The 26,658-nt window shown below is 42.0% G+C and overlaps 1 protein-coding gene across 1 annotated transcript in view; it reads left to right on the forward strand.

Annotated features, from left to right (window-relative positions):
* The window catches only part of tmtc2b (transmembrane O-mannosyltransferase targeting cadherins 2b), a 93,067-nt gene extending 68,983 nt beyond the window's left edge, over positions 1 to 24,084 (forward strand). The window contains exons 8-12 of the mRNA XM_053884779.1: positions 40 to 161; positions 7,177 to 7,258; positions 8,580 to 8,694; positions 16,517 to 16,580; positions 21,985 to 24,084. Coding sequence (XP_053740754.1) covers positions 40 to 161; positions 7,177 to 7,258; positions 8,580 to 8,694; positions 16,517 to 16,580; positions 21,985 to 22,164 — 563 coding nt within the window. The 3' untranslated portion in view covers positions 22,165 to 24,084. The remainder of the gene's footprint in view (positions 1 to 39; positions 162 to 7,176; positions 7,259 to 8,579; positions 8,695 to 16,516; positions 16,581 to 21,984) is intronic.
* The last annotated feature ends 2,574 nt before the right edge of the window (positions 24,085 to 26,658 follow it).

The following is a 26,658-nucleotide window of genomic DNA, read 5'->3' on the forward strand; positions in this document are numbered from 1 at the left end:
AGCGTGCCCTTTGACTCAACACTCTCTCTGCTCTCACAGGAGAGGCCTACGTGAGACTAAACAAACTGACTGAAGCTGAACACTGGTACCGAGAATCCCTCAGAGCCAAGCCGGACCACATTCCTGCGCACCTCACCTATGGCAAACTCCTGGCAATGACAGTAAGGCATTTTTTCTCATCAAAAAGTTCTGAACATATTACACTAAGCAAAGGTCCAGCCTGAGCAAACTTATTCTGACTTGTGATCTTGTTCTTTAAATTACTAACCAAAGCAAAATCGGTGCAAATAAAGATGTAGATCTCTTGGTAAATGCTTTGCCCCAGAACAAACCAGTTTATTGCTACGCCATTCTCTCACTTGTGGACCCCAAGATGTTCTCCACATCGGAAAGACACTATTTTTCAAGAATCATGGTTTTAGATTTAGATGACCTGATCCTCATCCCACCACCTTCACACATCTGGTTCATTGAGTTAGAGGAATCTCCTGTTTCTTTTAATGGTGTTTTCCGGATGTATCTGTGGACCTCATGCTCTTTCCATTTCTACATTTTATCATCTGTTTCCCAATCAGAATGGTAAATCACTGCTGCATTTCTGACCCTGAGGGTGAAGATTGTTGTCTCATTGGTCAGAATCAGGTTAAGAAAGATAAAGCCCAAATGATACTTGCTCTAAAAAGAGTCACCAGTTTGCAGACGAGCAAAGATGGTATCAGCAGGGGTTAAGCAGCGGACATGATCTTAGTGAAAAGACGTGACTCTCCCAGCAGAACTATCTCGGAGTTAAAGGTCGGGTCACCCGGCGAACGTCACATGATGCAGTCATGAAGTCTTCCCTCACAGATCAGATAGTTGATACTGGAATAGCAACAACTTAGTGGAGCAGCGGAAAACGGCTGTCAGAACGAAAACAGAGCAATTAAAGGACGTTCATGACCTCAACAGAAGGGTGGGGGTCTCCTCTTCGGCTGACACCCCACTCAGGGCAGTCAAAAAAAAACTATGTGTGTCCACAGCCTGAAGCAGTAGGATGTGGATTTCCACAGGAAGACTCTTCCTGGCTTTGACCGTTTTCATCTCCCCAGTGGAAATAATGACTTTACCCACATTTGGTTTGAGTCCAAAGTCACCACTATAGGCAAGTTTTATTATGTGATTGCCCTGTCATCTCCTGAACTTCACTGCCACTTAGTCCTACAACTGTCTGAAAGGAGAGAACCAGGGTCGCATCTCTGCACCCTTCTGGTGAAGACCATTCTGGTGCAGCTCTGGATTTTCAGGCAGGAAATGAGTCAGGAAACACTAGTATTTTCACTTGTTGGGGAGTGTTGCTTTATATTTTTAACCAGGCGTCTCACTCCAAATCATGCTGCAGAAGTTAGTAAGCGACCGAGTCTTTTCATCGCCACGACACCAGCTAAGAAACGCCTGGATGTTGTACTTATCACTTGGCAGAGAAACAGAATAATTCGAGGCTAGGAGTGAATGCTAGTAGTGTGTGTAAAATAAGCTCAAATTTATCTCCTCACTTTGTTTGCTTGTGTCATTTTTTTTCTCCCATTTGAAGTGTTATTAGACTGTCATAAACTCAACACTGATACTGTTGAAAAACAAATGTTTTCTACAGCCATTACATTCCAAATAAATCCCAACAACTTGTGTATAATTGTATCATGGACACTGCAGTGTTGTCACTCGCTCGCACAATTTAACCCCAAATTTGGACTCATTTTCACAAACGCACTCAAATTCAAATCACAATAAAAAATCAAATATTTGACAAAGTAGCAAAAGCAATTAGACTGTGCTGACTTGTCAACATATTCGGCTCAATGACTAGACTAACTTGAACTGACAGCTGACTTGAAGACTAGAAGAACAGTTGTTAGGTTCACCCATAGTCATGAAAGAGTTAAAGAAAATCTGTGTTTCACTTGATGATGTGTCAAAAATAAAGCTGTTATAATAAAAATGTCATGTTTTGTAATGAAGATTTCAAGCACAACTTCATGATATTCTAATGGAGCTAAGCCGTGTCAACATGTGATGGCGTGTTCAGCCGCACATAACTCAACTATCATGAGGGCTGGCAGTGTTTATATTAAATTAAACCAATGTGCCAGACTGGATTGGATTGATTTTCCCCATCTTCTCCGGCCCGACGCTGCAACTAATGGCAGCTAGTTAAACTGCGTCGGAGCTCTTGGCCACTGAAAATGATCTAAAATTAAATCATGTCAGCAGAACACTCAGCAGGATCAACGCACTCCTTTCAAGAGTTGGCAAAGTGGTCTCCAGGGGAGTCGTCTGTGAAAATAAATTCATTTTATTAAAGAAAGTGTTATTGATTTTGGGGGAGAGGAGTTGCGGCCTGAAGGGATGAAACACCAGGTATCCTGCGATATCGGATTGTTGAGGGGTTAAAGCCCTGCGAGCGTGTCGGGCCACACAGTGATACAACAAAGCAATGTTGTTCAGGCTGGAGTTCATCTGAGCCTTGGCTGAGTTAGAACACACAACAGAAGTTTGACATGATGAAGTTTTGATTTCAGATATGAGCTGCTTTTCACCCTTGCTCTGGGTGTTTTGTGTTTCTGATGACAGCAGCATTTAAAGGTGATCTAAACCAGTCCAGGAAGCCCACCAGACCCCTCTTCTATCATCCTCCTACTTCCACATCAACTATGAGTGATGAAGACACTTCAGATACAGTCAGGGGGTTCTGTGGTCCCGTTGGGATGCGTTGGTGATAAGTCCTGGCAGCAAGGGTCAAGGAAGGGTGAGAGAAGGCCAGTGGACCCATCGGGGATTTGAGGAGGAGGAGGAGGGAAGGACAGAATATAGCAGAACGGGGAAGTTAATCACGTACATTGGGGGGCAGACAACTCCTCCACTGATGGACTACTAGACACAAGAGTTTGTTCCTGGTGACGTGCTGCAATGTTTTCCATTTTATTGAGCACAAAAAAAGTGGTTATTCAACAGTTTTCTCCCTGGCAATTTCTCAAAGTAATGATGAGACTGTTAAGAAAATCATTTCCTAAACCTTGTGAGTTTATTCTGTGCTTTCATACCCATTCTGTTTCATGTTATTACATCACCAAAAAGCAGACATTCTTTGCACACTTGAATTTGAAGTCCATATTCCCACACATATTTATCGAGAAGTGACAGTCCCGACGCCTCAAGATCCAGACTCCTTATGGGACGTCGCCCACTCACCACTGAAACTCTTTCATCCTCCAGTCAGCATGGATTTTGTGCTTGGCGTTCCTTTTTTCTCTCACTTCTGCTCACTTCATCCCGGTGAAGACACTAAGGTTCTAAACACGGCGCCATACAAAGCGCACTTTAATTCAATGTAAAATGATTAATAATGTGTCCCTTAAATGTTTAAAATATACTGCGGAGTTGTCATAAAAGGGTTAATTGTGAATTCTCTTTTGGTCTTTTCTTTGCTCTGAGCTTGACTGGGACCCAACCTGTGCACACTCAGCAGATCAGAGCGGTGGCGTGTTAGATAATGGATTCAGTCATCAACTTGTCATTTCCTTCACTTAATATGATTCAGACTTCACTCTTAATCACCTCGGCGCCCTCGTAGCCAGAGCGACATGTGCACTTTATCGGCTCTGATCCCAAGATTTGATGTGTGAGACACGCTCCAATAGACTCACCATATGTGACAGACGGGTGGATATTTCATCCTCACGAGGGAACCATCCGAATTAGACCAAACACGTAACGGGAAACAGAAGTGATCATATCGTGTGGCCATCCAATGGAACAAGTGAGGACTTGCATTCTGCTCACAGTTTGGAATGATAGAACAGATTTTTTTTTACGCTTGTAAACATAAGTAGACGAAACATAAACATATATATGTATTTGCTTCTTGGCAAATTATTTTTTATAATTTGACAACAAAATATTTTGTTTATTTTGCATCAGTTTGATGATAGCACAATAAATCATGATGGTGGCTATATTCAAGTTTTTATATCACCTTATTTTACATCTTTTAATGTCTTAAAAATATTTGTATAAGAATTTCAATTTTATAAGAATTTTAAATACATTCAGAGTAGTAGAGTAGCCATTGTGTAGCGAAAAACATCCCTGAACAAAAGCGAACAGGCTGCTTTTGTTTGCTTTTGTTCAGGGATTCCTCCATGTTTGTTGTTGTTGTTATCATCCTAGCTGCCATGTGTCTTGTGCATCAGTGTGATCAGTGGACCAGGAACTTTTTCTTATCATCAGATTACGTCTTCTGGTTTTCACAGTGTTAACGTCAGAAAATATAAACCGAAAGTTGTTTTGCATGGGCCTTTACAGCTCCCCATGGTATGTATTTAGACAAATCTTTTTTGCTGAAGGTGCGGATTGAGTGCTGCACTCACAATAGGTGCTGAAAAGTACAGTGCTGACACTGAGTGGAACAACAGATTAAGATGCCATCAAAAGAGCCCCTCTCAACGCCGATAAGCAACCAGACACCTCTACGGTATCCCGAACACCTTCTTCCCCGATGGTTTCGTTGGCGTGTCGAGCCAGAAAATGCGCTTCACATTTCACACTCCGTCTCCTCAATCTGCTCACAACTGCAAGTGATTTCACTGAGTGAACACTTCATTCTGAGGTTTAGCAAAGAGACAGTCTGTTATTATAAAACCAGCCGCCTCTCGAAGACACACTTTCGTCCATCTGTGAACACCCGAATCAAAATACACAAAGATGGAGCCTTTCATGCTGGACCCGTGATCACCACTTGGACACTGTGAGCTCCCTTACACGTCATGGGGATCCACACATGTGTATATTTACTGCTTAAATCTCAGAATTTGATGAATGTGGAGCCTCTACTTTACCTCTACTTACTTTACGGGTGAACGACTTTGGTGTGCTCATTCTTAATTGAATATTTATGCATCAGCAGACCATATCTATTTCCATATTAATAGCATCTATTACTTAAACAGGCGGTTTATAAATCACGCTGAACTCCCTGCAATTACTGCGACTTTGTTCTGGTGGAGATTTTGTGATGGCTGTTGGTTCATCAGACAGCATTTGTGGCTCTGAGATCAGGGATGTGCCGTAAGCCTGGCAGCCAGATGCTCCAGTCTCTTTGAGATCATTGATTGGTTGCTTAATGCCCGCGGAGATTGTCAGAGGTCCGCTGGGCTTTGGTTGCACGCTCACTCGCTTCGCTCTGTTGAACCTTGCAATTGGAATTCATTTAGGCTGCAGCAGCGATAAATCAAAATTAACTGACTCTCTGGTGAGATTTTTTTTTATATATTGGAAAACAATACTCACAATGGACATTAAAGAGGAGAGACTTGATTTGACTCATTTGGAGTGCAAAGCTTGTGTGTGAATAGTTGGTCTCAAATTGGTAGTGGCTTTGTACCCGGACAATTCTGCCTCTTTCCATTTGCTTTTAATTGAGAAAAACACACAAGTAACATCTGTATATATATATATATATATATATATATACACACAAGTAACATCCGATTTACGACCGGTAAAACAGATTGGACAAGTGGAATGCCATTCAAAATAGCCGACACGAGGGTTGTAGGTACCACTGCAGTGGTAGATTGCTGTGTGAGAGTGAGATGCTGGGATACTGTCGTACATGTTGCCGGGCTGCTACGTGCTGCGGTGCCAGACATTGAATTTAAACAAAAAAAAATTAAGCATCTGCTGGCCGTGGTCGTAAGTACGGGTGGACGTAAGACGAGCAGGTCATATGTCGGATGTTACTTGTATATCCTTCTCAGAAAGAGCCAGAAGGCCACAGCTCCCTTAGCACCCTCCTTAGTTCGGGTCCTTGAAAGAAAAATTCATGACAGTGGTGGAACTTCTCTATCCTCCAGACACGATACGTTTAACCGCCTCACTGACCGCAGCCTCCTACAATGCTGCCTCCGTTTTCCTCTTTTGTGCACAGTCACCATGTTTGTTTAGAAGTTTGTTGTTGTCATAAACTTTTGACTCTGAACTGCTCCCTCGGCGAATATATTGGTGAACAGCAATACCAACGTAAAGAACACATAGAAGCATGGAAGCATGTGATCAGTGACGATATTGTGTGAAACGAAGGAGTACAATCTTGTACATAAAGGGAGCATACATGGGCCTTCAGCCGCGGCCCCTTGCTTGATGCCTGTTTTGGCATTGGGTCAGAACCATTTGCTTCGATGGTCAGTAACAGCCGTTCAGCATATATTGAGTATTTTGCAACTGGTCTGGATCTGACCAGATTTTTTGGAGGCATGGAGCTATCGAGGTTATGGGGCATCCTCTGCATGTCTTCTACCTCTCCTCTGACTCATAAGGATACAACAGTTTCTCTCCTTGAAGCACAGTATATCAGCGTCACCTCTACAGGTCATGTACATCAACATGTATTTTAGGCAATGGAGCCCATGCTCAGACCATGCTTTAGTAATTTAGTAAGCGTCTACATTTCATGCTTCAAAATCTGAGGGGCTTTCAAGATTTGTTGCCCCAACCTTTCTCTGACACCCGGACTGTCACCGAGGAATGAGATTCTCCATGTTCAGTGTGAAGAAAAACCAAACGCATAAAATTCATTTGAGTCATTCAAATCATTTGCTAACCGTGTGGAATCTATTTATTCAAACACACACTCACATGGAAACACAACAGATGATGCAAATATTTGCAATATTGAATGGGATGTGTTGTGTTTTTAGTTTGACAGCAGGAGAGAGATAAGTGGGAGTCGTTGACGCCAATGTCTCAGTGTTTGTGTGCGCATGTAAACAGTTCAGAAAGCAGAGCTGTGTCTGTTCTATATAAGTCCTCAGCTACTCCTGTCGGTCTCGTCCGTACATGACAGGCCCACACAAACTGAAAATCCATGGTTATCCACTGGAAGTGTTATTTTCTCTGATAAAAGTGCGTAAGGAATGGGCCTTTGCCCCGTCTGCTCTTTAGCTCCGGGCCTGACGTTGTTCACTTTGACAGCAGGACTGAAGGAGCCGCACTACATGTGTTTCGTGTCTCTTTATTAGGATTTATTGTTGGGATAGCTGTGGTTTGGAGAGGGACGTGAGGTATACACAAAGTTATTTCGGCTGCGAGGCTCAGTCTGGTGTTTTGACTTTGAACTGCGTCTAATGAATCCATCACTTTCAGGGGCAGAAAACAGAAGCAGAGCGGTACTTCCTGAAGGCCATCCAACTGGACCCCACCAAAGGCAACTGCTACATGCATTATGGTGAGTACAAGCCTTCCAGGAATTTGTCATTTTGGCATTCATCGCTCACATTAGGTGGCTGCAAGTCTTCAAGATCAAGACCTTCAGGAACAAAAGATTGAATATTCTGAGCTATTTTGCTGAGGAAACTACTGTCATCTTTTAAGAATCTTAATGTAATTTGTCTCAAAGTTGTATTGTAGATTGATGGTGAATATAAAGCACGATTATTCCAGCAGGCAGCGCAGTGGAACCCAGGTGTAGGAGTGACCAGTGTGGTCCCTGAGACAAGTCCTTCTTTGTTGAAAGTCTTCCGTGTTTAAGTTTAATGGCGGTTTGCGTCTGTTGGATTATTGCCTGCTGACTCTGTTGAAAACATTGAGCAGGAGCAGTCAGTCTTTTGAATTACCCTGTAGCTGTCCACCAAGTCACCGCCTTCACGCCTCTTTCACCGCCTCTACTCCAGATTTTACAGTGCTCTCACTGCATGATGACAAATACGGCTGCATTTCATGTATGAAATAAGACTAAATCAGACAATTATTGTTCAGAATAACTGCATATACAGTAAAGTCATATTTTTATGAACATTAACAATATGAGGTTATGAATTATTATATATCTGTTATATCTATTATTTTTCCTGTTGTTTTTCGTCGTAAAAATCTTTTTATTAATGTGAGATGATGTTTTTCTTACCTGGCTGTTGAAATGGATCAAATTAAATGAATCATATCATCTCACTAGATCTAGATCACTACATCTCACTAGTATAACCTTCTTTGTAATCTCTATTGAGGGCCAGTGCAGGTCCGTCCGTCTTTTATTACAGCGCGGTTTGTTTTGATATATTAATCTCCCTCCATACCTGCGCAGGTGTTTGGCGCATTTATGTGCTCAGTCCTGGTATGAAGTTTCAACTAAACCTCAGAAGACGGTATTCACGTTGATCCTTGGTTATTAATGAAAAAATGTGGCGGTGCAGATGGTGCCTCGTATCCTGGTACAGTCTGGGATCTAACTAAAGTCAACAGTGTCATAATTCCTCCCTAAATCAAACCCTTACTGAGTGTACCAGCTACTTCCCCCACTGGAGTTCTCTGATCCCAGCCCCTGGAGAGGTGGACTGACTCGCCCGCTATCAGGCACAAGTAAATGTTCTCATCTAGAACAAACACATCTATCAAGGCGCACTAATCTGTACAAATGGGTCTGAAAGATGGCCACACAGTGATAGCTCGCCGCTGCGTGGCTATGGTTTCACAGTGTCACGCTCCGGCCAAGAACAACATCTCTGCAGCGTGTTGGTCCAGTGTGTTCACGCCAGTGCTGCTCTCCGCAGGTCAGTTTTTGTTGGAAGAAGCCCGGCTCCTGGAAGCCGCAGAGATGGCAGAGAAAGCAGCGCGTCTGGACAGCAGGGAGTTCGATGTGGTTTTCAGTGCCGCACACATGCTCAGGTGAGTTTCGCTGAAGCTCTGCGAGGAAATATCTCAAAGTGGAGTGCTGGAAAATGAACTTTCTCCACACCACTCCTTTTTTGTTATGTTTACAATATGTGCAGATGGAGTCCATAATTTTGGGCTTGAGTGCAGGAAACAAGATGGAAGTGGGTGGGAAGACTTAAGGAGCTCAGTGTGCAGCATATATCATCAACAAAAACAAGTGCCAAACACGGGTAAAACTTGCAGTAAATAATCGCAGGCAGTTCACGCTGTCTGTGCAGACTGGTTCCGCAGCAGGGTTCTGTTTGTGCCGGTGGTCTCCATATGTTGGGGAGGACACAGCAGTATTTCAGTGGGACGCCACAACTCTCACTGCATTGGATGTGAGGAGACTCAGAGAGGGCAGAGGTGGATCTGTTAGCAACACACACTTGGCAGTGTGCCATCCAAGCATGCATCACTTAAGTCACTCTTAGTGTAAATATTAGAACAATATCTCTCTTTGCAATCACAACGGCACTGGTAGTTGTTGCTTCTGAACACTGCAGGCACTTTACAGACTCTTGGAAGCACTTTAGAGTAAATTGCCACAGAAAAATACAGTCAAAACATGAGAAAAACTTTATATTAAAATATATATTAACTTGATTTCCTGTTGTATATTACTTCCATGTTTCATTTTTAAACACTTTAAGTTCATATTTAACCTCCATGTTTGTCTATGAAAATTGCTGACGTGCACTTTGAATTTCAAACCAGTTTTAAACTTAAATTAAGAAGCTTAAATTGAGTATAAGACATCACCGATGTTGGTCACAAAACCATCCACTCATCACAAGCGACCATCCATTTATTACCTACCTAAGTATAAACCGGTTCTGCACACTCAGAGGAATAACTTGTGTTTGTCTCTGGAGATGAGCTGTGTGGGCCTCAGTTTTCCATGGTTGGGTGGACAGTAAAAGCCACGTATATGAGAGTGAGGTTGAACGTCTGCACGATTCATCCAGTGGCTTTGACTTCCCCTCAGCCAGTGTGATTTACTTGGCCGTGCTGCGTAATCCTCCTCCTGCTGCAGTGCCAGCCTGAGAGCTCCTGGTTTGTCTTAGCGTGCCAAGCATCTTCATATGCTCTTTGTCGCTCTCTCTCCCCAGCCTTTCTGGCTCTTTCATGAAAGTCGGCTTCCAAATAAAGATTGAGCTGATGAGACTCCAATGAAAGTCCTTTGCAGCCACAAGCTGCTGGGCGATGCCACAAGTGCAAATATGTAAATACAGCCATAAGCCAATTTACATTAAGATGTTAAGTTAATTGCCTGCCAAGGTTTTCTTTTTTTAATCCCCCTTTGATTTTGCATCGAAGGTGCACTCATTTAGGAGCCGGATTAAACTAAAATGGCAATAATTTATTAAAGCCTCTTTCACTGTTCGTGACTGCTGCTCACCACAAGGTCAAAATTAAATAACAAATGAGCAACCTCAAAGTTTAAAGAGGATTGAAACATCTGAATCCCACCTTCAGTGCTGAACACATGTTATCAGAAGCCTTTTTTTGTCTGCTTGTGCTGGACAGAGTGTCTGTGTTCACACGCATGGAATAATCAGCTCGACTCAGCCCATGTTTTCAACACACATGCAGGTTAGAAAGTTGAATCATTCAGGGAATACTCTCTGTCAGTAATAGGTGGACGTATGCATGCAACCGTATTCAGCTTTTGAAGCTCACAGACACTGCTGAAGGAACAAGTCTCCCACATCTCTTGCTTGAATCTGTTCTCACAGTGGTTTTCAGCTGTGTACAAACAACATTGTTGGCAGTGTTGGATGAATCATTCAGTGAGTTGTATTGCTAAATGCATCTGCCAATGTAGTTTCCTCAAACAGATACATGATGTCATAGTCTTGCTTCTGAGTGGTGATGTATGGTGAGGTGTCATGAAACAGTGTTAGAGCTCAGTAGGTGGTGCTTCAGGTTTAATAACAATGTAAAGTTTCATAGAAATGGCTGCTTACAGTCAAAGGTTATACAGCGGACAGTGCCATCTAGTGGCCTCTGGTAATTATGACACTGTTTCATGAAGCCTCATCACTACTTCCAGGAACTAATGGCCTAAAAAACGGATTATGTGATGATGTTTCAAGCCAAGTCTAAGTCTGCTGATCGTCGTGAACCGCTACGTGTTAACAGGTCTGTCTAAACAGCACAGACATCAAACTAAGACCCGAGGGCCAGTGCACCACCTAGTCATTCATTCAGGGCTTCTTTGCGATAAATAGTGTTTTGGTTTGCATAGATCCAGTCTTATTCACGCTGTAAACTATAAATGTGAATTTCTCACCCATCATCGGATGTTCTTAAAATTTTTGTGTCTTAATCTTGATCTTAAGGTTGTAGTATACATCATTTTACATTAATCCCCACAAATTTGCATAAAATTCCCACCACGACTTTCCAGAAAATTCACTTTAGTCTCCTTTGCCAGCCTCAAATATCGATTCGGATATGAACGATTCTGAATCAGTCACTGTAGCTGCTGGACAACTCAGGTCACGCAGACAAACCTTCCACAAGCAAAACAATAAGGGATCGCCGCATGCTGTTAACCAATACAAGGTTTCTTCAGATTTGGGTCTGTGTTCTTTTGCACTCGAAATACTTGTTGCATTTTTGCACATGAGCATATTGTGTTCATCATTGCAGCCTGTAGCCTTTTTTTTAAGGCTCACAAGTGACAGTTAACAGGCTGAATCACAATAGTCCTTGTTGCCTTTCATGTTGCTCTAAAACCACCAACTGTAGACTCAACTTTGACCTAAATTTTTAAAAATATCTACTGCAAAATCAGGCATTTTTGGCAATTTAAAAGAAAAAAGCCTGTGAAATCCTGGAGGGACTGTTCACTCCTTCACAGGTCTTTCTTTTTATGTGTTTGTCTTGGCCCAGGTTGCCAGAAAGGCCCTCGGCAGGGCAGATTAAAGTGAATCTGCAGGGTTTTTAAAAGAACAGAAGCCTCGCATGTGCGAATTTCCACGTTTCATTTCCTTGTGGACGCTTTTCATAGCAATATTTTTTGACCAAACAAATGAGGTTTCTGATCTTTGAACAAGCCAAATGAGAATTTCAGCAATTTGTTCATCACACATTTAATTCACCTCAATATTTACATTCATTCCGAAGAGTGTTTCTTGTGGAGCTGGCTCTTATGTTACCAATATTATATGAAAAGCTGTGTATGTACTAGCATGTCATACTGTTAGCTATGCCAATTTGTGCTTGTTTAGCTCAAGTCTGTGGCGTTGGAATTGGTTTAAATAGGTAATCTCCTAGTGGTAATAGAACACATACAGTGGAGGAGCCCAGGGCTAGACGTCTGGTTAAAGGAAAATATTTGCGATCGAAGCAGATTGGACAGCTGCGGTTGTAGAACAAATATCAGGTAATTGGCTCACTCAGTCATTTGTGTCCAACATTGTCACGCTGCTTAGCGTTACTGTCTGTGTTGTGATTTGTGCAGGTCTGGAGTTAATATAAATGCTTCCCATGACAACAAGTTGTCAGAGCTTCGGCTGCTGATGTGAAATATGATGAGGCTTTTTTATTTATGGTTCAAAACGCACTCGCCCATCTTTTCGCACTTGGAGTGGCTTTTTGGTTTAAACCAAAGCAGCTGTTTACGTTTCCTTTCGCAGGCCTGCTGCGGGAGGAGACGCTCAACTGCACTTTAGCAGTGAGGCCGTAAACGTGATAATAGTGCGATGTGTTGTTGTTGGACCACGCCGCCTAAAATATTGGAGAAAATAAACACATGCTCGGAGTTGGAGTCCAACACAGGTTTTTGCGGAGACTGGAAAAATCTTTCCTTGTAGGATCTATGGACTGAAGCGCTTTTGAGAAAACGTTTTGGTAGTCAGTTGGTGAAAGCAGACAGAACTGTGTCGACCTTTAAACTGTCAGAAAATAAAATATTGTAGACGGCACGTGCACAATTTTGAATTTTGGTTCAATATAATATTTGGACCATGTAATTTATTTTGGGTAATAAAATATAACACGTATGAAGTCCACAGTAACATTGCTTTTATGAAATGCCTGTATGTAAATCAGAGCTTCAATGAAACAGTGAACCAGTAGTTGGCCCTTTTAAAATGAGGTTTCATGGAAATAGGTGTGTTCATAGCCAACTATTATACAACAGTGCCATCTAGTGCCTCATAAAATTAGGACACTGTTTCATGAGACCTCATCCATACCAAAACTATCAAGTGGAACTTCAAATCTGCTGCTTCAGTTTAAATTTCTGTTGTACATCCTGTCTGTACAAATTCAAATTCATGGAATTCAATTGGGGTTGGGGAGAATTTCTCATTTCATTTTAGAATTGTGCACAAGGCTGCCATTTAGGGCATCTGAAAGGAAGTCATTGTGCTGAAGACACTAGCCATGGACTCCAGAGCTGTTGGAATGTGGTCCCCAGGCCACTGGAAATCGCAAGGGGAGCGACCCAAAAAACAATAAATGTTTGGCAATGAGAACTCTGATGGATGCTCAGCCACATGACCATGATGAATGGACACAAACAGATTATCCCAAAGAGAGATTATAGAAAAGAAAACAGCCCACATTACCAAAATATGTATTTGGGAGTGTTTTGTTCGAAAGATAAAAGGTGTTTAATGGGACTTGGGAAGTGTAGGGGCCGGCTGAGAAACAGATTCAGTGTGCATCTGCAGAGGATTTATTACACAGATGAAAACTTTTTAAAAGGAGACACGTCGCAGAACGCTGCCGGAATCTGGAATCATATGGTGGCAGGCACAGATGCTTTTCATACTGAAACATCAGCGTTAGAATCAAGAGTAAGTTTAGATTTAGAGAGGATACCATCTAACTCATTACCAAATTTGATGTCTCAGATGTTTGGATTCAAATACAAATAAAGGGGCCCACACGCATAAACATTTTCAAAATCAGAAACTTTATTTTTTTAATACCATACATAAACTACACATAAAGATATTCTGCCTCACAACCAAGCAAGAAGCTCCTGCTATGAGCCAGAAATCTTGCCTGTTAACATGATGAAATGAAGTGGAAACATTGTAACATGCGAAAAACACATCTCGCAACATGTGCGTCAGACAATTGTGGGTTTATGTATTTTATTTTTAATCCTGAAAGACTCTAAATCTAAATGACAGAACCTAAAGTTGGCCCATGCTTCCCGGACATCGTAAGGAGCAGACCGTTCATTTATTTCAATAGCTTTCATAGCTTCGCTTGCCACCCTTGGTCGGGAAGGACCAAAATCAGGACAAAAACAGGTTCTTGTTGTGGGTGTGCTCCACCTGAAGAAAAGCCTGATATTATGAAGTGAGGCAGGGATTTGAAGGTGGAGTTTTAGAGCATTGAGAGTGGAAAATGATCCACCACTTATGCTTAAATGATCTACTCTTCTTTTAAAAATGGAACTTATAGATGCTTCTTTAAATCAGTCTCTGTTACAGAGGCACGAACCAGGGTGGCTACATGCAACTTTCCTCCATCTCAAGCAGTAAACACGGATTTCTGGTAGAAGAACAACTTGAAATTCTCATCCAAGTTTGTGCTTTTCACATCCTGCGTTTTGTGATCGACTGGTCGATGAGTGGAATTAAAAATAGAAGACTCAAGACTAGACTATAAAGACAGAGAGTCTCACTTTTATGACTCAGGGTGCCGACCGATTTACTGTATTAGCAAGTGATTGATAAGAGCTGGCAGCATGCAAATCATCCCACTGCAAGGTTGACTGACAGCCAAACCCATTGGCTTTGTGATTGTAAAGAAGACTGCATGTCAGGGCTTAGAAGGAGGACTGTTGGTTTGGATGTGTTGTGGGAACTCTGTTTGGGCGCTGAGAGATCATTTCAATCCCGATCAATCATTGTGACTGCTGGCCAATGATAATTTATTGGGTCCATTATAACCACATGGGGATGCTGTTTTTGTTTCAAGGCTTCTGAAGATATTTTGTTACCGAACACTGGAATCGGAAATGTGTGAGTTGTTGGAAAAATAACAACAATGGTTATCTAACCACCAAAAAAAAAAACACAAGTGTAATGTGCTTAGTGGAACAATGGCAGCCCTTTTCATGCTGATGTTTAACTTTTAAGCTTTATCTGGAAACTTGCAGCGCCTGATCCTTTAATGAACAGCAACAGCCAAAATGAAACAGCCTTGCTTCCCTTTGATCAGTCGTCGGTTCCACGGTCAGCAATGAGTGCGCGCTTGACTTTGTCAAAGCTGAATTATTAGCATTGAGACAATCGTTACCATCGGTGGATCGCAGCTGCGGCCCATAAATCGGACTCCTGACTTACCTTAGCATTAATGACGGGAAGAGCCGAGTCAGCCAGGATCTACCGGCCCTAAAACTGGAGACAGGCTGGTTGACTACGATGAATGTTTCATTAACTAGAAAGGCACTCAGAGAGTCAGACAGTCAACCCCCAACAAAATCTCCCAATGACAATAACTTTTTGCATATTTGAAAATTTCATCGTAATCCATTCATAACTCTACGAGTCATTTTAAGACAAACCAACACCATCGAAAACATAACCTCCTTAGCTAAGGTAAGTGAGTGTTAGCCTCTGTTTTACTATGTGACAGTTCATGTGTCATGTCAATCCGGTCTTTTTAGTACCAAAATAAGAGGTTATTTTGTTACTGCTTAATATAAGATCTTATAGCCCCTTACCTGGCTTTCCTCCTTAGTGACGGTACTGAACGTCACTGTGACTAAAACACATGACGTTACATGTAGAATGATGGAGCGCCATCCCATGGCTCACCTAACCCCAACCTCCATGAAAGGAGCACCGCCCCATGCCTTGCCTTACCCTGCTGATACAAGTAACATCCGACTTACGACCGGGATCGGTTCCGACCAACCGGTCCAGTCAGATTGGACGTAAGTGGAATGCCATTCAAAATAGCCGACACGAGGGTTATAGGTGCTACTGTAGTGGTAGATCTCTGTGTGAGAGTGAGATGCTGGATACTGTGCTGCCGTAACTGTCGTACGGGATGCTGGGCTGCTACGTGCTGCGGTGCCAGACATTGAATAAAAAAAATTAAGCATCTGCTGGCCGAGGTCGTAAGTACGGGTGGATGTCGGATGTTACTTGTATTGCCTAACCTTTGCTGCCACGGAAAACCTAATGCATCCCAGTATCAATGAATATTGCCACGGGTTTGAGAATGTGTTGATTTCCCAGAATATGTTGAATATACCACATAGAGGATGGGAGTTAAAATGGTGGTGGTTTGAATCATATTTGTCCTCACAGTGTCTGTGTCTGTGTATGTTTGTCCCATTAAAAAAAAATGGGTCAAACTTTCTCTGAGTTGAACTGAAAAAAGTTAAAGAATCTCTGGAGCAATGTGCAAGAAATAAAAGATTTGATGATTCGGGAATCAATGATAGAGAGCAGCGAGGGTATACACTATTGACTCCTCCACCAAAGTTTTCTGTTTGCACTGCAGTTCAAGTTTGCAAAAAACAATTATTTATTTATGTATTCCGTGGTTCCATACTCTCCAAGCAGCATGTAAACAAAAGGTCATGACTTTATGGTTCAATGAAAAACGTCCACGCAGCCCTCACTGTCCACAGCATATGCATTGAATGAAACCAACAGGACTTCATCCCTCACTCTGCTTCCCTTTGTGATTCCTCACTGACCCTTGAGCATCTGTAAACACGGCGAGTTCAGGGCCTCATTGAAAGCTGCTGCCAATAAAGATGAGTAATGACTCTCTCTCTTTCTGTTTGCCTTTTTTTTTTCCCCAGACAAGCCAGTCTTAATGAGGCGGCAGAGAAGTACTACGGACAAGCTGCGAGTCTGAGACCAAATGTGAGTAGAACAAGCACATTCTGATTTGCTTTGTCAAATTGTAATTTGGGGGATTTCATGTAATGGCAGCCACATTACGACCTCATCTGCTTTTACCAAACCAGCAGCATTGACGGTGGCTCTGAGGCCTCGCTCCTCTGTGTAGAATCCATCACCCACTTCAAAGAGGAGACTGGGAAAGGTGGATTGCAAAGAGTAATGATAATAACACTGCAGCAGGGGGGGCTTTGGTCTGAGGTGGGGGGGTGGAGGGAGTTGTTTAAAAGTGGTCTTCTGTGGGAGTTAAACACGTTGGCATGTGGTCAGTGTGTTTGTTCCTGGGTCCTGATTAGACAAAATCACTTCAGGATTAATGATCACATGATATTTGGACAACGCCAAACAGCCGAAACGTTTGAAAGAGCTGGCATGCGAAAGCTGGTACGGCATAAACAAACAATAACAAACAGAGACCAAAGAATGCAATCGAAATCGTCACCAAAGGCTGTAAGATTGAGCTCATTCTTTATCGTGCGTGCGGACGTTTAAAAAAAAAACATTTTGCATCTTTGCCGTCTAACGGACGCCAGATGTGACCAGCCCAAACGGTGATGTCACCGTCCAAGTTTCATGTTTAGATCAAGACGGCCACATGCAGTCCAGTCCAGTATTTATGCTTCCCTCAAGAGGTCAGCGTAAACTCGGGAGCAGCGTTTTGTTTTGAAGGTTTTGGTCATTCATTTCTGATCTTTACATTGTTGGTATATTGATACTACTGATACTTCTAATAGTATGCTGTATTGCGCTTTAATCCAGTATGTAGAGATCAGATGAATTATTTCCACCAGTGTTGTTCATTGTTTTTCAACACTGTGTGCTAGTGATGGGTTGTTGAGGTTTCATGAAACAATGTCCTGATTTTCAGAGGCCACCAGATGCCACTGTCTGCTGTAAAATGTGTGGACTTGAACAACTAATTCAATGAATCCTCACATCAGTTCTCAACCAAGAGCCAGTGGCCACTGAAAACTAGGACACTGTTTCTTCGACCCTGCGATACTGTTTCATGATACCTCATCTACCCATCATTACTGTGTGCCTTGTTCCATTTACAGTTCCCCAGCAACTTGACTGTATAAAGCACAGCGTGTGATCGAAAGACGAAGATAAATCAACTTTTTCATGTGACTTTGGTGACTAAATTTGTTGTCATTGGTCATTCAGCGCTGTTGAAGGGAGCATAGCTTACGTCACTGGTGGCTTTGTGGCGTTTTCACTCAAGCCAACCAAAATCTTAAATTAAAAATAAGAGGTCCTTTAAATATTTATATTTATAATATAAAGTAATTTATGTATTTACTTTTTATTGATTCATTTTGATGTACTGCCATAAAGTGTATACGGATTTAAATTCTACAATAGCCACCCTTCTCATTTTTTTATTTTTATTTTGTTGCAAAAGCTAATCCTCTTCCATTTTTTTATTCAATATTTTGCAGCAAACATAAGGACTAAAACATCTCTATGCAGAGCTTTATGTCTCGTCCTGCAACAGTTGAAAAACTGCCAAAAAAGAACCCCACAAAAGTTGACTGTCCTGCTTTGATTTAAAAGCTCTGATGTCGAACAGCTGACAAACAATTATTATTTTGGACGTTCATTTATCTTGTTCAGCATTGTCCTTTGTTCCGTCTGACGCGACCCGACTTAAACCGTGTACGCTGTCCATCTTCATTTGTCAGTCTCGGCTTCGCTGCGGTTCGGCCCGGCACTCGAGCACACTGGTGTTTCACGTTAGTCACATGCATCTGCGAGAGCTCTCTGCCAGGAGACAATTCCCTTCAGTGGATTTTGTCTTTTAGTGCTCCCATTTTTTACTACTCCGACAAGTCCAATCACACACTCGCTTTTTGACCTGTGACGTCAGTCTCTTGAACGTTTCCAATATTTGCCATTGTTCTGTGCGTTGGAAGCCATTCTATCTTCACAGCACATGTTTCTTTATGGTCACTGTGCTCCACATCTGCTGCTGCTGCTGCTTCATGCCAGTTTTCAGGGAAGGTCACAGAGGCGTAGAGGTCACGGAGTATCAGGAAATTAGAGAGAAATGAAGGGGTTTGACAGGGGAGCTCTGGCAGAGCAGGGTCTGTGCAGTGCCAGAGTATGAAAGAATCCAGGGTATAATGAGTGAGGAAGGGAGAGTGATGAAGAGCGGGAGGAAGCTTCTTTCTGCACTGAAGATTGACAAAGAAAAAATAAAATAAACACACACACACACACACACACACACACACACACATATATATATATATATATATATATATCAGTGATTTTCTTATCAGCTGAAAGACCTTTTGAGTTGCCCGCTGGGGTTTAAGGTTCTCTTTATTGTCACAGTTCTCTGTTCTCTTTTAGCTCCATGCAGCTCCGCTGGCTCGATAGTGATGAACTTTGGATGCATATAAGTACAAGAAGTAAATCAGCTAGATAAAAAATGAGACGATGTATCCTGGTGGTGGCTTTTGGGGAACTAGTGTTTAGAGACACTGTGTTGAAATATTGTCTTATTGTTTTGTCATTTCAAATTTGAGTTTTTGAGCTTTTGTTGTTCACAGGTGTTAGATAAAATGCTAGTGCTAAAAAGCAAAAAATCGTAATATTCACTTTTATATTTAATCGTCAAATATGACTGTATTTTGGGATATTTCCATACATTTGAAAATGTATTTTTATTTATCACCCACTGGTGTTTTGTGTGTTAGAGAGTTGTTTTTTTAAATCACAAATCACATTTTTTTCCTTTCTTTTCAGGAAATGCAACACAGTTAAAGTTATGAACTTCAATAGAATAAAAAGTGAATGCACTTCGTACATACAGCCTCTTACAAGGAAACATTATTTAAAACATCATAATTAAATTCACTATAACACAACACTGATGTGTTAGCTTCTCTGAGTGGGACAATATAGTCGACATTAGGAGCCGCAAATCTTCTGCTCCCGACTTTTCGAGTCATTTTCACCTCCGGTGTTTCTGCCTGCTGTCACCTTCAACCATGTCCACGTGTATAAACAGTTAGATTTGGCCGAGTGCTTGAAAAGCCCTCACTTGTAAATTGATCCCGCTGCTGTTATTTTGTGGTTTGACTGGGTCAAACAGAAGGTAATTTACAGCTCAAAGGGTTTGGAAATTTCCTCAAACAGTTAGGAACTCTGGGAGCACCTGTAGATAATTGGAGGGCATTTGAATGTGTTGCTTAGCAGGATTACTGGAGTGATGAGAAGTATGCTGCAGATTAGAGATTTGGCCTCCGTTAGGTGTTGGTCATGCTCGATCTGACTGCGGTCAAAGGCGGCTGTTGTGTGTTTTAAAAGCGCTGAGGGAACATTTGGCCTCTGCGTGGTCTCACTCCAGAATCCCTTTGATTTATGCATGATTTTAATTCTTCCTTTGAGAGAAGGCTGCGCTGTTGGACACATTGTTCCCATTGAATTTCGCATGCACAGAGCATCACTCATCCAAGTCTGACGCTGGAAAAACACGGGGATGTTTTTGGAGTTTAGGCGTGTTTCAGATAAGAGAAGAACAGTAAAGCACAGAAGGTCATGTTCATGAGTATGAGGGAAAGATGAGAATCTTCCTCTAAACTCCAACAGTTCAAACTTGAAGAGTATTTTGACCAGTCTGGATGTTTTGATGGCTTTGTCTCCACGTCACTTTTTGGGTGGCTAGTGGTGTTACATTCAAATAAGAGACAACTGAGTCAGCACTGTGCGTAATTTCCCTCTGTTAGCAGCCCGATTCTCTGTGTTTGGCTACTGGGATATCCTTGATCCTTGAGCGTTATTTAGTAACCGTTACTCTTATATCACAACCTTTTTCAGTAACTAGTACTCTAAAGCGGTACTATCTCAAACAAAGTATTCACATTAAAGTTACTGATCTAAGTCACCGTGCGTTACTATTGTTGCCATTGTCGGGAAGCGACAATGCTCACGTGTCACGCTGCCGGCTACACAGCAGTAAATAACAGAGGCATGAGGAAGAAACAGTACTGATGTTGCATTTTCTCTCAAAAGTCAGAAATAAAATGATCCTCTGGCACGACGCATCATAGAGGCGAGTCACAGCAGCCACTTAAAAAAATTTTAAAAAGTAAAATAATAATAAAAATAAGGCGAATTCCCTACATTTTATTATATAAATGACAATATATCACTTTGTTTTGTTTTTCATACTTTTGTGTGTGGTTTTCGCTCCAATGGGGTTGACTGTACATTCATATAACTGAGATTGTGCTAATAAAAAATGACCACAAACACAGAAAAACACTGTCCCCCCCAAGAACTCCAACCTCAAAATTGACATAAAAGATATTGGTTAGGCAATGAGAGTTGTCTTCAGCTGCCAAATGTAACTTGACAAGTAACTTGTAATCTAACTACTAAAGTAGCTAAGTTACTTTTTGAAGGAGTAATCTGTAGTCGGATTACTTTTTTTTTTTTCAAAGTAACTGTGGCAACACTGTTAAACACATTAAACACACGATAAAATTATATTTTATTCATCGTAATTTTTATCATTATTGCCAAATGGCAAAACTTGTGATTTTTCGGCCGTGAGTATGACTTTGTCTGACATTTTAGCTACCTTCCTGTGAAGCACCAGTAAAATGGGTCACATGACATGGACTACAAAAATGGCAGATGCCACGCATTCCTGACGACCCTGCGAATTTGTGGACGGTGCATCGTAGATCCCATGGTCTTGGTGCTAGTGACGTCAATGAGTGCCAAACTTGACACACGATTGTTTCCATGACGATCCTGTTTCCTGGGTATTTGCTCTGTTTTACATTAGAACAGTAGCTCGTGACACACCAGACGTCATATCGCGTGATGTCATGAGTCAGATGCTGCAGTGGTGTGGGTTTTGCTTGGAGGCACCAGCGGCGGATACACAGCATCCATGCAGAGCCACTTCAAAGCTTCGGTTGATCCTTGTGACATCCGCGGCCACAGAGCAGACCGCTGCGCGCAGGGAGGCAGGCGACCAGCGTCTGACCTGCTGGCTGGGCGCTGTGTCGGTCTCATGGTGTTTACACCACACGCCGACTCCAACTTCTCCTATTTGAACCAGACGGAGCAATCACGCTTTGAATAAATATTGTGTCGATGGAGATTTGGAAAAACAGGCTCTTGTTGGCTCGGAATGAAAAACACTCTGGAGTGAGATGTTTGTGAGGGAAAAACAAGGACTCAGCGAAAACACCAATGTGGAGATTGTGTTTTTGTCCTTGTGAATAAGTTCATTTAAAAGCTGTATGAACCGATCATATGTTGTTGAAACGACTGTGCTTGTGTATTTCACTTGAAGAAAAGACTTGCCCGTGTTGAGGTGACCCATTTCTCTGTGCTCCCTCAGTACCCGGCCGCCTTGATGAACCTGGGTGCGATACTGCACCTCAATGGGAAGCTGCAGGAAGCCGAAGCCAATTACCTGCGAGCTCTGCAACTGAAGCCCGATGACACCATCACTCAGTCCAACCTGCGCAAGCTGTGGAACATCATGGAGAAGCAGGGTCTGCGCACCAGCGCGCCCTGACTCACACTTGTTTCCAGGAATCAGGGGCGGCATTCACGAGTCAGCAGAGTCGACCGTGACTTGGGGAGGATGTTTTCTCCAAGAGGCCGTGACGCTCCCAGGCCCCAGAGATGTTGCTCATCGTCTGGCAGGAACTTCATGGGATTTGGACTCTCACAGGAAACTTTACTTCAGCACTTACACTTGAAGCATGACTTTGGAGATAAAGGACTTTTTAGTAATATCTTTCGGGATAGTTTTGGCTTTTATTTGTCCCTTTTGAGCAGCAAAACGAAGGGAAAACGCTACGATTCATCTTGAATCACTCAGCTGTCTGTGAAAAAAGAGAATTATTACCACATTCACCCCACACAGAACTACTCTAGATGAGGTGGGGAAAAGGTCAGTTTGAGATCAGTCCAGCATTTACAGGCTTCTAAAACTGTCAAATATGAGGCAGGTATTCGGAAATTTGTGATGTTTATAAATGCATTTTTTTCTCTTTGAGACAATAACTCATTTTAAATTGGATTTTAATTGTTGAAAGATCTGAACTCAAATCTGAAAGTTCAGCGCGGTCCAGTTATCAAAGTCGGAAAACACGATAGTGACGTCCCCATCTCACTTAGTGACTAGAAAACCGGTCGAATGAAGTGGGAAGAGGATTTAAACCTGTACTTCCTGTTTACGTTTAGAGAGGAAGCCATCTTGGATTGCGTACTCTGCGTGGTGAGGATTCTTGGAAATCCTACAGCAGGTGACATCACAGGGGGTGGGAATTCTCCAGTTCCTAGCCAACTGGAACACACACAGTATCATGAAACTGGAGGCGCTAGTATTAGCATTAACTCATTGCTACTTTTTGCCATTCAACTACATTTCCTTATTGATCCACTGCTTCGAGAGTTTTTATTTATAGAAGGCTTAAAGCAAAAGTGCGTACAAAATGAAGTGTCATGTTTCATTTTGAATTATTTTTAATTCTATACACAACATTGTGAATAAATGCCGAAAATCCATTCCGGCATTTTTGACAGTTTTCTGACATGTTGGGCAACAAAGATAATTCAGAGTGAAGCATCTCATTCACACTCCAATGTTGAGCTACGAACTAATATATGGACCTGCCACAGAACTCACAAGCTGCTTCAACTCCGCCGCCGCATCCAAGCGCCGGGTTCAAGGGAAATAATTTAACCCCGGTGTAAGTGTCTTAATAAACTAATGTCTGTATAAATGAATCCTAATATATTTCCACAATTTGTAAAGTGTTAAAAAAACATACAAAGTAGCCGAAAAGGCGACAAGTTTGTTTATTCCACGAATTGTGTTCAGTCTTTTTGTATATATTTTGTGTAATGTTTGTCGTCGTCCAGCATACATGAAGTGAAACAGCACCTTTTTTGGGAGAGTTTGTACAATATTTTGTTTCCAACCGACTGTCTGTTCATTGTGTAAATTATTGTGTTGCCATAGCGACAGAACCAGCTGGCACTGTGTTTGTGAACATGAAGGAAGTTGACGGCGAGACGTTCATGTTTGTTGTTATCGACACAAAGATCCTGTTCGAGTCACCTGGTGCTGCCATGACAGTGTTGTTGCTGTCTCGTCCAGGACAGTTGAACATTCAGAACCCACCCCTCCCTTTCAGCCCTCGCTCTTCACGAACTGCTTCAGTAAAGAGTCTCACTCTGTGTGTCTCAGGGACCTCGGGCGGTGGATTCTCGCAGAAACCCTTCACAGAGCTTAATTAAAGATGTATTTTTGGAAACTTGCTGTATTTGTATAAATGATGAAGATTTGTAGGCCTTTTTTCTGCTTTTTGTATAAAATAATGAAGAAAAAATTGAGCTGAAACGTGCCAGAATATTGGTTTTGTTTGTTTTTTTTTCCAGAAGTTGCTTTTTTTCCACAATAAATTTATGGTGTTCTGCACTTCTTTGGTTCTTGGTTTTTGAATATGAGTCTTGTAGTTGAAATGAAACAGTTACAATGTGTCTCCACAGGGTACATTACATTTGCCGTCAATCATTAAATCCTAACACAGAATGCTGTTTGCAGACTGTTCCATGAATGAGAATTACGCTCGGCCCGCAACTTGGTCGGTGTTGGCCCCTTGTGTGATGGAGTTCGATTCCCCTGACCGACAGTTTTTGTGGTCATTTGAAGATGAATGAGAAAAGAAAACATCCGAGTCAAAATGTGTTTGTGTGATCCATTTGATTCAGAAGCTCTGTGAGTCGACTTGTTTGTGTTCCAGTAGCTTTCTAGTTTACTCTGTTTGGCAGGGATTTGTGTACTACAATGGCAACCAATTGTGCTGAAATGCAGAGCTGCTCATTGGAAACTACAGGTCCCACAACTTTGCAGACATCCTGTCAGATTCAGAGCTAGTGAAATGCACAATTATTGGTACATTTATTGGGTCACAAGACCTGATCTAGACTTTGTTTAGCAGACCTAAAATGTTTAAATAAAATACAACTTGATGATTCAAGTCCAGCAGCTTTGTTGGGATTCTACAGGCCTCATGGTTCTTAAAGCTCAGTCATCCAGCAGTGACTTGGAGCAGAGCTAGAGGACAGTTCACTTTACTCTGCCAGGTCATAGCAGACTCCGGGCCTGATCGAAGAAGGTGTCATACGCCGAGACGTAGCTCAGTTTTGTACCCAAAAACCCACATGGTACAATTTGTTAAAACAGTTCTCAAAATGCTTAGCAATTCCGCTCACCTCCATGAAAACACCAATGTGACCAGCAAAGTGGCACGTATTGCTAATTCCCCATCGCTAAAGTAGAGTGGCCCAGACCCCGCGGCACGTAGAACAACTTGGCAGTGGGCTGCACTGACTCTGAAGTTTAGAGTCAAGTAGAGGGCCACAACAGAATGTCAGACCTCGACTGGCCTGCGGGCCGTGACATTGACACCTATGAAGTAAATTTAAAAAACTAAAATACAACAGAAAATAAAAACTCCCAATTTTGAGAAAGGGATGTGCATTAGTGCATTATTTCCGACTGCAATTCACTTTTGTCATGTCGTACCGCTTTGGCCGTACAGCCACTCCACACAGGGTCTCAACAGCAGGGTTCCCTCAAACCAGACTTCAACCCTCTTGCTCCGACACTGTCTGTCACATACTTATATTACTGATGCTCTCTGTCCATATCTTTGTCATTTGACAGCAGGATTTGACTTTGTGTCACAAAACAGTTTTAGACTTGATGTCAAAAACGACACTTCACTTGGTCCAAATGAAACTCCAGCAGAAGCTCTGTGTGTTTTCCAGAGCCACTTGGCCCTCTCTCACATCAGCTCTTGCTTAGCTGTTCTCTGTGCAGAGGGGGTGCCAGACTTAATTGGGTGGTCTCGCCTGCTGCAGGACCAGGTTTTACGGGGTATTTAACGTCCCCCTCCTGCTAATTTGCAGCCCGGTGTCATAAAATCAACTGAAATGAATCTCCTGCGCTTTGATCATCTAACCATGCCGGAGAATTAAGAAGGTCCAACGTGGAAAGTGTTGCATGTGTGCTTCAGTTGTTTTGATAAAAGACCTGTGATGTCGACACGGATTAAAACCACAAAAAAAAAAAAAAAGAAAATGTGGATTTTGGAATGGAGCAGGAGCAGGAGGGGGGAGGCTCACAGATGTGTTTGATTTAGATCAGCGCTCCGCACAGACGCAGGTGCCGCTCACTTATCTTGACGAATGGTGCACGGCTGAATTCTTTCCTGCTTCTGCTTCATTTCTCGCCTCAGGTTTTTGGGAAGGGAGGCGAGTTTTAAACCTGCTAGTGCTGGAGGAAACGGAACAGACGTTCTTTACATACAAGCAGAAAACGCTACATGATAAAAAAAAATACCTTGGTTCAAGGGATGAAATTAAAGCCATTCCACAAAAGCAAATGAAAAAAAAATAATAATAATAATAATACATAATTCCAATAAGAAAAGAAAAAGAGAAAATGATACTTTAATAAAAAAAAAAAAATCATCACAGCGTTTGAATCTTCATAAAAAGGTGGATTCTCGTTTCTTCTGAAGAACTGAGAAGACTCTTCCGTTCGGAGTAAGGAATTTTTCTTATTAAGTCATGATCTCCCTGATCTACCAGCCGTTATCACAGAAATACAGTTTGGTATTTGCTGATCAACTATCTCCAGTTAAATCTATAGTGGCCGGGACCTTCACCCTCTGTGCTGCGGAGCTTCTGGATGATGGTTTGGGCAGATAGAGGAAGTAATAAGTGAAGACTCCTGCATCAGACGGAGACTCCGTGTGCAGTAACTGATGTGCTTCCATGTCAGGGGAGGAAATTGTTTCTCTGCTGCTCCATTTATAAGACATGACACATGAATCCACCACAAGTATAAGAAACACAAGTGGATGATAGTGAAAGTGCTTTATGTGGCATTTTAATCATTTACAAAAAATAAATACACAACAAAAATCATTAATGTAAATCATGCCATGTTAAAAAATAGACAAAAATAATAAAATGTTAATCCAGAGAA

This window comes from Synchiropus splendidus, chromosome 14 (genome assembly GCF_027744825.2).
Source record: "Synchiropus splendidus isolate RoL2022-P1 chromosome 14, RoL_Sspl_1.0, whole genome shotgun sequence".
NCBI lineage: Eukaryota > Metazoa > Chordata > Actinopteri > Syngnathiformes > Callionymidae > Synchiropus > Synchiropus splendidus.